At 43.3% G+C, this 18773-nt stretch overlaps 1 protein-coding gene across 5 annotated transcripts in view; it reads left to right on the top strand.

The window, feature by feature from the left end:
• Positions 1-18773, top strand: part of HOOK3 (hook microtubule tethering protein 3) — an 88566-nt gene that overhangs the window by 23052 nt on the left and 46741 nt on the right. For all 5 annotated transcript variants that reach the window (XM_086380479.1, XM_086380480.1, XM_086380481.1 and 2 more), the window contains 6 exons: positions 142-214; positions 3129-3179; positions 4715-4847; positions 8219-8286; positions 14869-14931; positions 16438-16521. In XM_086380479.1, coding sequence (XP_086236605.1) covers positions 142-214; positions 3129-3179; positions 4715-4847; positions 8219-8286; positions 14869-14931; positions 16438-16521 — 472 coding nt within the window. The remainder of the gene's footprint in view (positions 1-141; positions 215-3128; positions 3180-4714; positions 4848-8218; positions 8287-14868; positions 14932-16437; positions 16522-18773) is intronic.

The following is an 18773-nucleotide window of genomic DNA, read 5'->3' on the forward strand; positions in this document are numbered from 1 at the left end:
ACTTATATGTGTCAAATACATTTTTACATAACAATTAAGTGATGATGCAAAATGAATTTCATTTGTGTTTGTGTATGTGTGTGTTTTGTTTTAGCTTGAGAGCTACATGATCTTAATATGCTAGCTTTTTCTTATTTGCAGAGATCCTGCGTATTTTGATGAAAATTGGTTAAACAGAATCAAAACTGAAGTAGGAGATAACTGGAGGCTAAAGGTATTTTATTTTTATGTCTTTTGCTTGGGCGACTGTGACACTTGCTGACTTTTGGTCTGATGTGTCTGAAATAGCATTTGGTGAATAGTAACTAAAGATGGGGGTCAGCTGAGACTGCTCACCACAGTGCTGTCTAGTGAAGCATAGTGACCAGGCCCACAGCCCAGCCCAGTGCTCACGATCCCGGTCACGTCTTCAGCCCTTCAGAGCCTGAGTTTCCCATTTATAAAATGAGGGTTGTGACAGGATCCACCCCACGGAAATAAACGAGTTAATGCATGTAATGTACTTAGGACAGTCATGTTAGTTGCTAGTGTTGTTATTAAAGATGAGGAAATATTGATCATTACTAACTGTGTCCACAGCACTCAGAGAATGAATTATTTTTATTTCCATTCTAATAACCTTAGTTTTCAGTACTTCTCAAGCATATTTGAGCGAAACCCACAGTGAGAAATGCAGTTCACAGTGAAGCCTCCCACCCGCCCAAGTGTCTGTGCATGTGTAGTCAGATAAGTTTCTAACCTTGCTCTATGCAGTAATGTTTTTATTTTATTTTTTAAAAATACAGATCGCAGCCCATCTGTAAATTTTTTTTTTTACCTTTCTGTCTTGAAATGATTATAGACTCATATAGCGGGTTGGGAAAAGAAAAGTACAGAGAATTTCCACGTACCGATCCCCCGGTTTCTATGAAATCTAAGGACTGATGTGGATGTACTGTGCAGTGTATGCGGCCCTGCCTGGCTCTGTCCACATGCGTGTCCCCGCATCCGCACACACCACCCACGTCACCCGGGCCCTCGGCCGCTGCCGCCTCCCTCTCCATCTCTGTAATCTTGTTACACAGAATTATTCTGTGGTCATAACTGGCGGTGTGGAGAACTCTAGAATCATTTATTTTTGACACAGCTTGTTGTTGTTTGTTATTTACTCGCTAAAAGTCGTGTCCGACTCTTTGCAGCCCCATGGACTGTAGCCCGACCAGGCTCTTCTGTCCATGGGATTCTCCAGGCAAGAATACTGGAGTGGGTTGCCGTGCCCTGCTCCAGGGAATCTTCCTGACCCAGGGATCGAACCTGCATCTCCTGCGTTGGCAGGCGGGTTCCTTACCCCTGAGCCAAGGGAAGCCCTTGATACAGCTTAGTAGTGACTCAAATTCAGATGAGTGAGCTTGTGAAATCCCTGGACTTAGGACGGGCCAAGCTTGGTTTGTTTTATATTTCCGTAAAGCACATGTTTGAGGAAAATATTTATTCATTGACTAGACATTGGGTCTGACAGAATCTAATTCCTCTTTTTCACTAAACTCAAGTTAATGGATGCTGTTTAATGACACTGTTTTAATTTCGAAATAGCCTTTCAAGAATAGGCAGTTAAAGAGGTAGCTCTTCAGTGTTACGACATAGAAATCAGGCTGCTCATCAGCTCGTTTGCTACTAAAGGAGCTGTGTGCTCCACTCCTGGGTACACGGTTTGTACACAGACACACACACAAACCCACACAGTCGTCAGTGTCAGGAGGGTGGCAGGCAGTAACCCAGAGAAGGGGAGTGTTTATCACGTCCTTCGTGTTCAGAACTGACAGGCGCCACTCTGGTTTGCATTCCTGTTCTCTGTATCATATCCTGTGTTCTATTTCTTCAGCTGTATTTCTTAAATTTTAAGATGCCATTGATTTTAAGCTACCGTTGATGAATGAATAATAAGATTTGTCGTTTTTCCAGTGGAGAATAAACTACCGTTTTAAACTAATGCATTGATCTTCAAGACTTTTTCGAAGTTAAAATGTTAAAAGATAAATGAACACCATAGCACCAAAGAAAGTATAGATTTCCTATGACTCCAAATTTTCTTAGGGATGCGAACATGTTTAATTTATGAGTTGTTTTTTTTTTTAAGGATGATGTTTTCAGTTAATTGTCTTCCCTTAAAACTAAGCATGGCTTCGATGACCCTGAGCCCCACTGCTGTGGAATCTTTTCTTTCATGGCTCCCACTGCTCCTGCCCTCTGTCCTAGAATGTCTTCCACTAGGAGCATCCACCAGGGGCAGCCAGGTGGATAATCAAAGGCATCCTGCCGTGTGTGCACCCTGACACAGATCCAGCCACACGAGTTGGGTCCAGAAAACAAGGGGGAAAATGCAAGTCTGCAGGAAATAGCGCAGGTGACTGTGCCTGTGGTTTCCCCCAGGCGCAAAAGCAGGAGCCTGCACTCGGAGTTGAGTGGCTGCTAGTCCCTCAGCCTGTCTTGTTACTGAGATGCTCCTTACAGCACTGTTGTCTTGCAATGCTGAGCATTGTACAAACATTTAAAGATACAGTTTTTTTTAACCTAATGGCTCCTAAATATTTTCTTGGTCTCAGCTAAATGAACACACTGTTTTTCTGACCATGGAGGAGCTTTGAGACATTCTTTCATAGGTGACAACCTGTTTTCGTAGGTTGCTTTGTGAGGATAATTTTGACTATAATTTTTGCTTAATTCTCTAACTTTAGAACTTAACCTCTGTATAAGATGTAACTCTGCTTTTCTGGGGAAAACGGCACTGAACTCAAGTCTTCAGTAAGCATGCCACATTTTTTTTCTTTCCCTGCAGAAAATCTACATACCTTGATCCTACTGTTAAGTCTTCTGCAATTACCTTCTGATTCTGTCAATGTGGTCAGAACATTGAAAATTTAATTTAATAATTGGAAGCTTAATTAATTTGCTTTATAAATCTCTTAGATCAAATAAACCATTCAGAGTCCTTTTTTATGATGGTGATTCAAATGTACTGTTGAATTTTATTTTTTATGTTTACTTTATGATTAACAAGAATGATTGTTGATTCAGAAAGTTTTTAGCTTAAAGTGTGTTTTCATCTGTGGTTGGCTTTTACCCAGTTGTTTTTTTCTCTCTTTAAACAGATAAGCAACTTAAAGAAAATTTTGAAAGGAATCCTGGATTACAATCATGAGGTAAGGACATTCTTTTCATTTTCCTTGGAAGTATTACTATAGGATAGTTTAATTTTCCAGTACTTGAAAATAATTTCAAGTAAAGGAAAAATTAACTCAGAATTAATAATCAGCTTTATTTTCCATTGTATAGTCTCTATGATGTTGGTTCAGGAAACCAGCTATTAAGTGAATTTTAGATAAATAATCTTTTTCACTATAATATGGATAGTTGGTGAAGGGTTACTCATTTATGTAAGCTTTCCTTTCTGCTATCTGTTAACTGTCTCCTATCTTTCCTTACTCATGAAGGTGCAAAATTACTGACAAGTCCCTTCCCTGCTTCCGTCTTATTCCTTGGCAGACTCCCATCCTAAGATTAACTCAGTTTATCCAGTGAGTCTGTATCAGGATGGTCAGGACATCGATGGGGAAAAGAATCAGGCAGTGGAACTAGTTTGTCTTTAGATTTCGTGATCACAGATAGCAAATGAACACACCACAGCCTAGAAACACCTGTTACTTCCTTACTGTTTTTCTCCACAAACTGACTTGCATTTAAGCCTGTGTCTGTGCTTAGGTTATCTGTCCTCATCATCTCAGCACGTGACCCCGCCGTCCACCCTCCTGTTTCAAGTCCAAGCCCTGCAAATCATCCTACGGTCCTCCTCCTTCTGATGCCCTCAGCAAGGCCTGTTGGTTAACTCTCCAGAATGCCATTTTCTCCGTCTCTGCTGCCAGCGCCCTACACCAGGCAGTCATCAGCTTTTGCTCGGGTCGCTGGTGTAGCCCAGCCGGTGGCCCTGGCCTTACTCTTGCCCCTCTGCCATCTGTTCTCCACTCTCAAGCCAGGCTACTTTTTTTTTTTAATGGAAATTCAGTTCCGTCACTCTCATCCCCCACATCATCCTCCTTGGTCCCCCTGTTGTGTTGAAAATGAAATCCTCACTTCTCACCAGGAGCCGCCGGATGCCATGCGACCCCCTCTCCTCCTCTTTGACAGCTCTGTGCTCACCTCACATACTGCAGCCACATTGGTCTTGCTTTCGTGCTTTTAGGGTCTTCTTCACTGTACCATCATCAGACAGAAACCTACCCAGTTGTCCTCAGATACTTCGTTTAGGGCCAGTCTCCCTTCTCTTTCCTGATATGGGCATCTTGCTATTAGCATTTTGGAGTCACACAGAGTGAAAGTGACCAGGGGAATCCTGCTTCTGCGGGCGTGAAACTACCTTCAGTTTTTGCTCTTTCCGCTGCCCCCGGGTTTTAGAGCCTCTTGGGCTCTACTTCTCTAGAGAGTGCACAGCCAGTCCTCGGGGGAGATGGGGGGCTCAGTAGTGTCCACATCACATACAAGATTAGAGACTAAGTTGCCGTAACTCAGGAGGGTTATAACTTACATGGGGGAGGTAGAAAGAACTAGGAATCGTGAGTGAGGTCGACTAGACAGCTCTGCTCTGAGCAGGGAGTTTCCGATGCGGACGACTCCTCTCTCATCAGATTTTAGTTGGCCATGTAGATGTCACTGCAGCTCTCAAGTGTTTCTCTCTGGCCAGATTCTAGGGCAGCAGATCAATGACTTTACCCTTCCTGACGTGAACCTGATCGCTGAGCACTCCGACGCTGCAGAGCTGGGAAGGATGCTTCAGCTTATTTTAGGCTGTGCTGTGAACTGCGAACAGAAGCAAGGTAACATATTTGAAGTTAGCGCGTGCATGTAAAATAACCGAGGAAAGTAGTTCATATCATTACGTGTATACAGATCGCATGTTCAAACAAGAACATCTTAAGGCCACTCATGAAGAATGCCCTTTTCTATGATTTTTACCAGTAATCTGTTTTCAAGCTTAAAAAGAGTTTAACAGGTTAGAACAAATTTGATTGCGATGATGTCCTTCCCCTTTCTGCAAGGCTACCTAATTCTTTGAGTAGATTATTTTTAACGACACTAAGTCTGATGAAATTTACTGTTAATTGGACAAGGTCCAGCCAAGTTAATTACTGATTAATAGTAATTAATACCTATGATCAGTTCAGCTATGGGAACTTAAAATTTGATATTTTAGATGGCAAGATATGTAATTTACCTAAAATTAGATGTTTTAGATTGAAGGATTTATTTCATAGACACTTAACTGAATATATGTATCACGCTCGGGTTTGGGACAGTGTCAGTCGACCTAGTACCTGCCGTCGTAGAACTTTAAGTTGAGTGGGACGGGCATTTCTAAGTAAGTGCTTTGATTTTAAAAGGCAGATAAAAATTATTTAGCATAGTTCGTTAAATTCAGATAAGAATTTCTTACATGTTTATTCTGTTAGGAGAGTTCTCAGCTCTTGAAAGTGTGTAGCCATTAAGAGTGGCTGGTTTCAGGGTCCAAATAGGAAAAGATGAGAATGTTACCTATATCTGTAGTCCTATGGGAAAGCAATCATGATATTCATTGAGCTTCTCACACAGACCGCATGTTCTGTGTAACACCTAGATTGAGTTTTTCCCTGAAAATTATGTGAGCAGTGAACACTCTGAACAGGATTTTAACACCCCACTGTCCGGAGGGTGTTCTCTGTCCTCAGGAGCGCAGCTTAGAGCTTGCGTCAAATGCCGTGAATCTCTGGGTTGCTGGCACGTGGGATGCAAGGTGTGAGGCTGGCCAGGGGCTCTGCCGTCTACCTCCCGTCCCGGGATTCGGTGCTTGGCCTGCTTCCTCATGGCCCGAGTGAGGGCGTGAAACCCAATTGTCGTGAGGAGTCAGTGATCCCGTGTGTGTGTGTGCTCTGTAATCCATAAAGCGTGGCAGAAACACGTGCTTTCTGTTCAGAGGATGTTTTTCAGTTTCTAGAGTGAAGAGCAACTGCTCAGAGCGTTGGCTCAGCATCCATTTATCTCGGCTACCTGACTTCTCAAACTAGGGCAGATACACAGTGGTAGATTTGAAAAAGCAAAGATTAGTAGTAAAAACACACTAATAATAATACTTAACTGAATGTCTCCCTTCTGCCTGGTAACCCAGCGAAGAACACTTTTTGTAGACTGGGAAACTGAGACTCATATAAGTATTATTCGCCCCAGATCTCTTGCTCGTGAGAGGCCAGTGAGGACAAAACCCTGTGTCTCTTCCACATGAGAGCTTGGTGCTCTTTGTGCTAAACTGTACTGTAAGTTCTGGACCTAGACGCTCGCTTTTCAGGATAAGCTCTCTGATACAGCCCACCTCATCCTCCACTGCTCCTGAGTCTGCGCCCAGCAATCATACGTGCTTGGATTTTTAACTTTTAAGATTTAAATTATTTTTTTCCACTTTTCAAAAAGCGTGCACTAACCTGGTTCTCACGTCATTTTATGTCATCCAGCATTTTACGGTGTTCGCGGGGAAGGGCCTTGACGTGGCAACACCGCTTCTTAACTAACGCTTCCCCTCTCACACCTGACTAACCCCCCCGCCCGCCCCCTCCGCAGGTCCCCGGGGCTGTCGCCCGTTCCCCCCGCCCCTGACCAGGCCCCTGCCCCCGCACCACAGTCTCAGCCTTTCGTTCTGCTCCCAGCCATGCCAGCGGCCCCGTAGCCAGGAAATTCCGTGCCTTGTTCCCAACACTCGTAGAATGTGCCTCGCAACAAACCAATCGAACAAAACCTTGAGCTCAGACTAAAGGAATTTCTTTCTTAACCAGAGAGTGACTCGGTTATGACGTCCAGGTTCCTGCCTCTGACAGCGCCTGTGGTTTATGCATGTAACGTGTTGTGTATGTCTGAGTGCATCGCCACACATTTGCTGGAGACAAGTATCCTTGGGGCAGTACTTCCTTAAAAACATGTTTTGTTTAATTAGAAGCTTCGACATTAACAACTAGAATGTCACGATTTAATAATGCGGTCGCATTATTTTTTTAAACAAGTTACCTGTCAAGCAAAGGATTATAGTTTGGCATTAAAGATCCAGGAGTCTCTTGCCAAAAGATCACTATAACAATTGCACAGTCGGACTCCCTTTATCTCATATTAGAATGCTGAGACAGTTTTTTTGGTGTTTTTATGGATATAAAGTGGAGAGGAGCAGATTAAGGCTAAAATTTCCTAATGACTTTAATTTCTGAAACATTTCTTATTAAAATATATTTACCATATTTGTTGAAATCCACCTGGTTTTTTATACTTCATCCTCACTTTTTCATCTATTATTGGATCTGAAAATAAAACGACTTCCAGGCCTTTTTTACAAGGCAAGAAACTATTTTTTTTTCCAACTGTGTACTACTAACAACTTAGGGATTCTTCTCTTTTTTGGCAGTGGTGAGGACAAGATTGATGACATTGGTGCTTTCACTTTTTAAAGATGTGGGTCATGACTTTAAAGCTCAGGGTTACACAGTATTTTTAAACTATGGTATCAGTCTCTATCTTAAAACCATCTTAATTCTTTGTTCTAAGCAGCTCTCAGATTCCCTAATTTTTTTTTAATTGTAGAAAATATTAAGGTAAAAATTACCATTATGAGATGGTTGGATAGCATCACTGACTCAATGGACACGCTTCTGAGCAAATTCCAGGGAATAGTGAAGGGACAGGGAAGCCTTGCATGCTGCAGTCCATAGGGTCGCAAAGAGCTGGACACAACTTAGCAACTGAACAACAACAAGAAATTATACAATTCAATACTTTGATGTCACATAAGAATAAAACCTAGACATCAAAGTTTTATAACATGTAACACAGAACAATGTGAAAGATGTTTAAATTTTAGGAACAATGCAGAGTCCTTTCCTTCTTGGCCTTAGGCTTTACTGTTTCATTGCTTTACAATGCTGAAATCCTCCATTCCTGGGACTTTGAGCGGCAGCCTCAACTTTATGGGGAAGGGGAGAGTCAATTTCAGGAAAGAAACGTGCTGATTGTCAGCTTTCACTTTACCTCCAACACATGTATTTAACCACATACGAGAAATTCCAAGGAAGAATCGAAACACGGGAAGCTTCTTAGCAGAACTGATGAAGTCTTAGCCTTAACTCCCTCGCTTGTCTGTCACTCGAACACTGACACTCCAGGTTGTTCTTGCTTTCAGAGTACATCCAAGCCATCATGGTGATGGAGGAGTCTGTCCAGCATGTCGTCATGACAGCCATCCAGGAGGTACGTGGACCTTCGTGCTTACAGTTGGTGAGGAATTAAAGGAGCAAGCCTGAGTTTGAGTGTCTGAGTTAGAAATTTTAGAGACATTCTCCTACTTAGTTTCTGAGAATCTTTTTTTTTATACTTATGTTCTGGCTTATCTCATTTTTAGTTTAAATGGTAAACATTTCCTCTTGCAGGTGTAGATATTCGGCAACTATACTTAGTTTTTTAAAATACACTGATGAATTAGGAATAGTAGACTGACTGATTCTTAAAACCATTTTAAGTAGTATCTGTCTTAACCTGCAGACTGCCTCACACCTAAGTATGGGTCTCTTGTTTGGAAGAAAATCGGTCTTCAATTCCTGCCAGACTCAAATTTCTAGATGAGTATTTATTAGCAACTGTAGAAGAGGAAAAATACTTTTTTCCTCTACCCTTCCAAGTTGTCTGCTGGGGCCTCTAAAAAACAACAAAAACATTAACAACAGCAAAGCATACAACCGTATTTAATGTAAGTCTTACACAACACAAGAAGCTTTGTGAAGAAATGAAGGCTGAAGAAGTGTTTCAGCCTGCGTGGGTTTGATGAAGAGTGGAGAGTCTTGTGGGAAAATGTGACAGGGAGGAAAAAGGGCAGCAATGGGTCCTGGTGTCCGGTTCCTCTTGCATCCCTGTGACCTTGGAGGTGTGGATACGTCTCCCCTCTGACGTTGGGAGTGTACCTCTCCCGAGAGGGGCTTAAGACCTGCTTCCGAGGAAGGTCAGGAAATCTTTCCTGTCCCCATTCTTTCTCAATTCCTTCAGCTTGAAATAGTCAACAGGTCAGGGTGCATATTTTGGGGCAGTATGTTTTTAACTCCATCAGATGTTAAACATAGAACTGTAGTATTGAAAATGAAAGATAGATTAATAACTGGTGAATCTTAGGAGGGGAGAATTTTTTTAATCATAAAAGCAGTGGGAGAAACCTTTAAAGGAACTGCAGAATGTAAGTAAGTAACAGGAAAAAATACAGCAGACAAACATGAAAAATGCTGAATGCAAATTAAGTATCTTCTGTTCGATCCGACCGACTGACTGGATGCAGAGGTCCCCGCTCACCCTCAGATGAGGTCATTTGCTGGAATAACTTGTAGAGCTCAGTGATGATGGCTCCCTACAGTGGAGGTCTGGGGGGTCCTTAACTCGGTCTCCGTTGTCCCCTCCCTGTGGAATCAAGGGGTGTTACCTCTGGCACATTAATGTGTGACGGTACGCGGAGTGCTGCTGCCACCCAGGGAAGTTCACCTGTGCTTTCGTGTCCAGAGTTCTGATGGGGCTTCGTTTTGTAAGTATGAATGATTGGATCGTTGGCCACAAGGTTGAACGAAATTTCCAACCACCTTCCTCCCCAGAAGTCAGGCTGATACCCAGTGGCTCAAAGCCCCAACCCTCCCTCTAATACATGGGGACAGAGGTCAGCCAGAGTGTTCTTTATTACACAGGACCTTACTACAAAGCAAAGCTTTTAACAGAGGATCGGTTTGGCAGTCTAGCACTGATCCGGGGTAGGAGGGTAAGACTCAGGGTTGTGAGTGTTCAGATAACACAGCGACGGTCAGTGAGATGTGAGCCTGAATTGCCCTTCAGTGGTCTCGGGTTGGCTTGTTGGCATCAGGAGCCCAGCTACGTGCCGCTCATTGTCTGCCATCTCTAACACGTGATTCCAGCCCTGTGGTCTGCCCTGGCAGCGTGTGCACCAGTCCTCACGTCACATCCTGGCCAGCAGGTGGGCCCGAAGGAAGGTTCTCCACTTCCTTTTAGAAAACGTCTAGGAATTCTCACCCTTGTTATCCAGCTGTTTCTTGCATTGGCACTCGAGGAAGCTGGAGAATGTGTTCTTTATTCCAGGTGGTCACAGACCCAGCGAGAACGTGAGGGTCCTGTTACTAAGCAAAAACAGGAAGAAATAATAAGGGGGCCGCTAACTGTCCTGCCTTCCTGTGGTTGATCCTGTAATTCCACTGTTAGGAGTTTATCCTGAGGAAGTCCGAAGTACAAAGGTAGACAGCGATAATAGTAATAGCAAGCGTGTATTCACACTTGCTCTTTGCTGGTACTCAGTAAACACGTCACATCTGTTAATACTAACCCAACATTCACTGCAGCTGCGATTAATGCTGCTGAAGAGTGCGCATAACCATCGTTAGAATGACAGCTTTTATGTTACAGATATTTTACCACAATTTAAAACCTTTTAAAAAGGTTACATCTCATTCTTTGAAGTATGTACTGGCACTGTCCCCATTGTAGAAGAGAGGAGACAAGAGGCCTCGACAGTGTGAGCAACCAGCTCAGGTTCACACCAGAAGCAGCGGCAGAGTTAGAACTCGGATAATGCAGAGCCCACGCCGTGAGGCTGTGCTGTGTCACCTCAGGTCCGTTTATTCAGCCTTACTGTCTAGGACTGAAACACAGGAAATAACCTCAGTGCCCAGCAACAGGGGGATGGACAAACGAAGTATGATTCAACCATACGTTGGCGTTTTATGTAAGCGTTAAAGCATATTTTTTGAAAAGTAATGACGTGGGCCAAGTTTATAGCATATTAGGTTTAAAAAGGTAGGATACAGAACACGCAAGCAGTATAATCCCATTTTTGTTAAAAAGTAAAAATTAAGATGTGTGAAAACAAACTTTCCACAATGTGAACTGTCTCCACGTGGCTGGATGTTTTCTATTCTGCATTCTCAAATTTTTCTGTAATAAAAGGTATCTTTAATTGGGTTTTTCTTTTTCACTGAAATCTGTAACTGACTGATTTTCATTCTGTGAATCTTATCCCAAGGAATTATGTAGAAATTCAGGCCATGATTGGGCACAACTTTATTAGCCTATTTTATATTAACAAAAATGTGAAAATAGTGTATTTCCATTGTCAAGAAGGTGACATTATAGCACCTCCACTCCATGGTTTATTATGTAGCTGATAAAAATTTGTCACCAAAAGTATCTTCCGACAAAGGGAAGGCCTTTAAAATGTCAAGTGAACAAAGCAACATATGAAAAGGTATGTACAGGTGGATATTCAGGTGATATGTCTGTTCCGTGCATATTCATCTTGTTCACTTAGCAGATGCCCATTGGGTGTTTAGAATGCAGAGGGACAATAGCAGCCTGCCGGTGGATACAACTGTGGAAAAGGTCTCTTGTCACACAGAGCGAGAGTCTAAAGGAAGAGCTGGCCAGACAAGGAGCTCAGACACCTCCAGAGTGTTCAGAGTGAAAATCACCATCATGGGGAAAAGTCAGTCGGTATGGGGACAGTGAGGAGGGCTTACTAGAGGATGTGGCATCTCAGCTGAGCCCTGGGGGAGGAGACGAGCTGCAGTCCTGGGGGGCGGGGGCAGATGGGAACACAGGAGCTGCAAACCTGGCTAAAGATACAGTACCTTTTATTATAGAAAGATAGGAGAATGCAGAAGAGAAAGCCTCCAGCCATCCGGAGACTGTTAACATTCTGGAGAGTTTGCTTTTGTTCAGCAGACGTGGGAGGTGGCGGGGGCTGGAGGTGAGGCAGGAGAGCCCTAAAATCAGTAGGATGTTGAACGAGGTGGAATTTTGGAAACCAGTGAATAGACTTTGAAGGAGAAAATACTGTCAAGTCTGTATCTAAGAAACTCTAGGCAGTGAGAAGGATGGATTGGAGGAAAACACAGCCAGAAAAAGGAGAGCAGGTGCGACCTTAGTAATTGTCCGCTGAGAAGGGTGGGAGCTGACCTGGTTACAGTGTCGGGTCGAGTGCGGGCAGACTGAGTGCTGCAGAGCTTTGGTCCGTAGGCCTGGTGACTGATCAGGCCTTGGAGGAGGGCCTGAGGGCTGGACAGGCCTATGGGGTTGAAGAAGCATTTTTGTAAGATGATTGTACTGTCTTTATTCAGGTGCTGCTGATGGCGATTTTTTTTATTGTGGTACAATACACATAGCTATAAACCTGGCCGTTTTCAAGGTGATTCTGTAGCACGTCTCGGTATTTGGCTCCTTTCGCGGCTGCGTGGTCGTCCACGTGTGGGTGGGCCTCACTGTGTTACGCGTTGTCTGTGGACGCGAGTTCCTCCACCTTTGGGGTGTTGTGAGCAGTGCTGCTGTGAACGTGTATATGGGGTCTTTTTTTTTTCTTTTGAACACCTGTTTTTAATTTTTTTGAATATATACCGAGAAACTGAACTGCTGGTGCATGTGGTGACCCTGTGTATAACTTTGAGGAAGTGCCAGGGTGCTTCCCACAGGTGCTGGCATCGCTGTCCACTCCCCCCAGCAGTTCCCCGGGATTCTGGTTCCTCTCCCCCATCGTCGGCCTTTGTAACTGCCCCTCATCCGAGTGGATGGGAGGTGCTTTCTCATCCTGGCCTATTTGTATATCCCTCCAGGCTAGTGACCTTGAGCATCTTTTCATGTGTTTCCTGGCTGTGTTATAGTATCTTCTTTGGAGAGATGTGAATGGTAGTCAAATACATAATAGTCCTTCAGTTCTTTAAATGCTAATAGGAGGAAGCCCCAGGAGACAGCAGGAGAGAGATTGAGATAACACAAGAAAATGGTAGGTGGTCCAGGGTCTGAGAAGCTGGGAAGAGACAGGGTCGAGAGTGTTAAGTGGAGGGATCAGCCTGGGGTGGGAGGAACAGCACTGAAGTTTTAACCAGATTGAAGGAGGAACGGTGGGCATGAATGCTGTCCGTTCTACAGGAAACTGAGGAATTTCTTACCTGAAGGCAAAGTCTGGTCATGAAGAGTAGGGAGAGTTGGCGAGGTTTGAGAAGCAGGAACGGTTTGGAATAATCTCTAATGGAGTAAAGAGGCTGATGATGGAGAAACAGCTATACTTCCGAAACAGGCAACTTTGACAGAAGAGAAAGGTGGTTGGGTTGGTTTTGGATTGAGATTTTCCCTGGGAGAAGGTACTCAGGTAAGAGAATTGATTATATTAGAACCAAATAATAGGCCACGAAGCCTAGGCCGGAAGGTGAAGGTAACTGATTAAACAGATGCTGAACTGTATCAGCCGACGTCCGGAGTGAGGCAGTTGTCAAAGAGAAGACGACAAAAGAGTAAACTCCGGGCCGGGACAACAGTGACGTTCACCGGAGAGTCTGAGCAGAGTGAGGCGGGACGTGACCGTAAGGGTGACGGGCCGAGTGAAAACCAGAGGGGAGTATGGAAGCGCAGGGCCCGGGAGGGAGGGGCAGGCAGACCCCCTGTCTGTGAGTGACCTGGAGAAGGCGGTGTTGGCGTGGGGTGCCAGGCGTGCTGCTGCGCTCCGGCGGGACTAACTTGTAACAGTGGGGACGGGAAGAAGACTGCAGGAAAACGCCTCACTCCCGTGCCCAGCCCCTCTGCCGCTGCCCTGAGTCAGATCCAGCACCGCCCTTATCCCTGAGCTGTCTTTCTTTCTTGAGCTGTGTGCGGCCCGTGGCACAGGGGGCTTCTTACATAGTTCAGAATTACAGAAGTGGTTATTTCCAGATGGTAGAATAATGCATTTATTTTTGTATTTTTTTTCTGAATTTCATCTTCTCTGTGTTGGGTTGTTTTTTTTCCCCAATTGGAAGAAAACTGTTTTGAACATCTTTTTATTAATATTGTTACCATGAAAGCATAAAAAAATTGAAGCCAGTTTTCTTTTATACTTCCTGAGATTTTTTTTCCTAATTATGCTAAGGGACTTTGACTCTTCTCATGACAGGATTAGAGAGCAGTGGTTCTCAAACTTCAGTGTGTGTCCTGGGCCCTAACCCCAGAGTCTCTGATTCAGTAAATCTGAGCCGGGGACCCAAGAATGTGCATTTCTGGCAAGTTCTTAGGATGCTGGTAGTGTTGGTGTGGGGCCCTCACTTGGAGAACCACTGATACAGAGAAGAAGGTGCAGCTGAGCGGAGCAGCTCTGTAAAGAGTGGGATAAAGGCTGAAGTGACAAGATCTCTCAGTAAGATGTCCCCACCTTTCTAATCGTCCCTCTCTTTTGTCCTTTTTACAGAATATAAGATGGGAAACAGGAGAAAATGGGGACATGTTTTGTGTGCCCCCAACATTTGTCACAGTCAGAATTTTACCCTTTCTCCCCACACTCTCACACACCGCCTGGATCTTCTCTGAGCAGCACAAGGGTGGGAGAGGCTGAGAGGTAGATTTGTGTTTGCACGCGTGTCATCTCTGAGCATCAGCAGTTCATTTGGGCTGACACTGATCTGAGCCACATTTATTTTTCAGAAATAGTTACCTAGCAATGCTATTTTTTTGGTACTGAGAAGTCAGTGTTTTAAAATATTTAGCCACATTTCAACGTAAAGTCTTGTCTTTTTTTCGTGGTGAGGCTAGCTAACACTTGATTCTCATGACTGGCCCTGCCCTGAAGTTGCACACGTATGATTTTAGGTGAAGGCTAATCCTGCTGCAAAACAATGCTTCGATGCATAAGAAAATGTTCCTTTTACACTTGTGTTTTTCATTGTAATTTTTACAATTCTCTGGCAGCCAGGCGTTCACGTTTGTTGTTGTAAGTGTATTATGTCAAATGTCATTTCTGTCTCCTGGTTGTAATCATTTAAATCTTGATTTCAGCTGATGAGTAAAGAGTCCCCTGTGTCTGCTGGGAATGATGCCTATGTTGACCTTGATCGCCAGGTACCTGGTTTTGCATTGTTTCTATTTGTGCAGAGGTTGAAGGGTTAACTTTGGATGTTAATGAAAATGATGTTTCAGCTCATGAAATATATTGGTGTAATTCTTTATTTTGTACCTAAAATGCAAGAATTACGGTCACTTTTTTTTAAAGCCACTTTACTAATGGATGGTAAACATTTGTAATAAAATTTGTAATTTGTAACTAACATAATTTATTAAATAAATTAGCTTCTTTAATTTACTATATTTTGTGTTTTCTAGTCATGGTTTTTCTTTTTCTGTTAGTGATAGCTTTCTGTATGCCACGTTTAAGAAAATAGATGCAGTCCTGGAACATGGCATGCATTAGTCCTACAATTTATTTAGAACACAAAAGATATTTTGCCTTTTATTTCATGTTACTCTTCAATGACAAAAGTTTCTTTTTCCTTTCATCTTTCTGAAGATGTGAACAGTCTGTCAGGAGATACTTAAATGCACTAAGGAGCTATTATATTTTTCTAAGGAACTCTGCAATATATTCTTACAGTTTTTAACAGAAAAGTTGATTTGTAATTTTAATTACTGCTTTTTAATGAAAGGTTGTTGCATTGTCAGTCGCTGTATTCTGCTCTGGGACCTCCGTTCCACAGCATGAATAGAAACCTTCGTGTTGTCTTCTCTCATTTCTTCCCCATGGTTTCTAAATGTTTTGCAGGAAAATCTTTGGGTATGCTATAATTTTAGCCCAAATTGTTATTTGTCTTTTCCTTACTCTGTGGCATCTGAGTTTAAACTTGTTACCTTGAATGCACTTTTTGTTTTTGTATCTATTATGCAGAGATTTGATCACATGAAATGAAAAGCCAATATAATTTTATTTTCATCAATTTTTTTCTTCTAAAAAGTCAATTAACTTTAATGTTTTCATACATTGCTAACTTAGAGTTTATCATAATAATGGGACTGTTTGGTTTGTGCTGAGAATCAGGGTAATAAAAACCTTTCATTCTGAAACTGATGAAATTAACACAGAGGTTTAATATGATTGAACATTTGTGTTGAAATACACTAGCTATTTATTTTAACAGCTGAACCCCTGTTCTAGCTTGTATAGATTTTACCAAAGTAAAATTTCTCAGTTATTACAGAATCAAAACATTACCAAGAACCAGGTAGCCCAGATAAGAAAAGATGTACAAGAGAACAAAATTCAAAGTTCAGAAAAGACAAAGCTTAGGACTAAAAGATATTCACAGTTAGAAGTGGCTACTTAACAACAGAAATTTGGTCTAAATTATTTCCAAACAATGCGAAGTTTATTTATAAATTTCCAGATTTGTTCATTGAACATTTATCACGCATCAAAAAAAAAAAAAAGAAATGTCTTGTTTTGATTCATGCAAAAGGGTTCTTGATTTCTGCTGTCTGCAGAAAGAGAAGGGAGTTCTGTGCTCTACATGTGTGGTTATTAGCTGTTGCCGTGTCATATTCCAGTGCTGACTGTAGCTCTTTGTCTCTGCCCAGCTGAAGAAAACTTCAGAAGAACTAAATGAAGCTTTGTCGGCCAAGGAAGAAATTGCTCAAAGGTGCCACGAGTTGGATCTGCAGGTAAGAGGGCTGTTCCCAGACCACCTGTCTGAAATGCACTCTGTGGGTCCCACCACACACAGTGGGTTCCTCTTGCAGTTCAGTTTGACTATAACACAGCCTAATTAGAGAAGAAAAATCCTGGGAAAAGAGTGCAGACCTAGCAAAGATCAGAGTTTTCCTTCCTTCTCACAACTCCATTAAATTCACGATAAATTAATTAAAATGGGATAAGCCTACAAAAAGAGAAAGAGGAGGGAGACCAGCACTCAGGAGACAGGGGGAGATTTTTAAAAGTCCTGACTTTTGTAGTGTTTACCAGTCTCCACGGTATACACACTCCCAGTGACCAGTACCAGTTGCTAATGGTTTAACAGTCTGCTCACCTGTCTCCTGAGTATTTAACAAGCAGCTCGGTTACAGCCAGCAATAGCACACCACACTCGTTATCCACTTCTGAAGGCCAAAGACAGTTGGGAAAAGTGCTGAATGGCCTAAGAGGAGCAATGCAGTGACCAGGAACTCTTATAAGAGGGGATGGGGACTTCTCTGGGGTTCCAATAGGTAAGAATCTGCCTGCCAACCCAGGGCATGTGGCTTCAATCCCTGGCCCCGGAAATGCTGCGGGGCAGCTAAGCCTGTGCCCCGCAACTTCTGAGTCCGCACTGTAGGGCCTGAGGGCCGTAGTTACTGAGCCTGGGCGCCTGCAGCCCATGTTCTGCAATAAGAGAAGCCACCAAATAAGACGGCCGGGCACCCCAGCTGGAGCGTGGCACCCACTTGCTGCAACTAGTATGCCCAAGCGCAACGACAGAGACCCAGTGCCACCAAAAACAAAGATAAATAGTTTTAAAAATAACAATAAAGAGGGATGGGCTGCTGTAGCCAAACCCCAGAGAATGGCACGGAGCCCCCCACCCCCACCCCCACATGGTAGAAGGCTGCAGCGAGGTACAACGGGGTCTCCTGGAGGAGAGCGCCCCCAACGCGTGTCACCCGCTGCAGACACCCTGACCTGAAGCCGGCTTGCTACCAGAGGGTTCTCTTCTAAAGAGTTAAGCGAACAGAAGTATGGGACGATAGACTCAGTGTTAGTACCGCAGGGTTAGGCTCTTTGCATTTTGACCTTTCCGGGTTCTCGAGTTTACAGAGAGCATATGAGGAAAAATGCGTAGCAAAAAAGAGCAGGGTCAAGGTGAACAGGAAACTAGCCCTAGAGGAAGTAGAGAAATTGGGGTAGTAGAAAAGTTTTCTCTTTGATTATTTAATGCCCCTGTGAAACTGGCAAAGATGCTGCATCTCTAAAGTAAGGACAAGATGCTGTTTTCAAAAGAAAAAAGTCAGAGATCAAGAAACACATGAAATATTAGTCGCTCAGTCATGTCTGATGCTTTATGACCCCGTGGACTGTAGTCTGCCAGGTCTTCTTTCCATGGGATTCTCCAGGCAAGAATACTGGAGTGGGTGCCATTTAGTATTCCAGGGGATCTTCCTGACCCAGGGATTAGACCCAGGTTTCCTGCACTACAGGCAGATTCTTTCCTGTTTGAGCCACCAGGGAAGCCCCTCAGACTGAGAGGAACACTTAAGTAAATTAAAAATAGAATTGTCAAAATAAAAATCCAGTAGAATAGTTAAAAATGAAGTTGAAGAAATCTTTCATTGATAAAAAGAGAATAAGAAATAAAATGTATTTGTCTTGGATTTACAGCAAAACCAGAGGGGAGGAGAGAGTGGACGAGGTCCAGATGGTGCACGATTGGCCGCATATTGATACTTACTAAAGCTGGGTAGTGGTACTCAGATCTGATGTTTTCTGCCAGAAGCATTTTTCTTTGAAGGCATTAATAGTTGGTCGTTGCTTCGGATGCAGGTAGAATTGTGATGAGAGCAGACTTGTTCGGTTGTATAGTAAATAATACCTAGTCATAATGTAAGTGCCCCTGGAGAAGGGCATGGCAGCCCACTCCAGGATTCTTGCCTGGGAAATCCCATGGACAGAGGAGCCTGGTGGGCTACAGTCCATGGGGTCACACAGAGCTGGACACGACTGAGCGACTGAGCATGCACACATGTGAGTGCTGTTAGTTGCTTTTCAGATTTTAAAATGTAGCTATGCATAAATTATTCACGATAATAAGATTGGTTGTTTTTACCAGCAGAATATAAGTATTATCCTTGGTAGTATAACATTCAGTCGTGCTCTGGGATTGGCCCGCTGTCTCATGAGTGACGTGGTGGTACAGGCCAGCTCATCGCTCGGTGTGTTGTCT

Source organism: Bos grunniens, chromosome 27, assembly GCF_055505025.1.
Source record: "Bos grunniens cultivar Pamir isolate PY7600 chromosome 27, Bosgru_T2T1.0, whole genome shotgun sequence".
Lineage (NCBI taxonomy): Eukaryota > Metazoa > Chordata > Mammalia > Artiodactyla > Bovidae > Bos > Bos grunniens.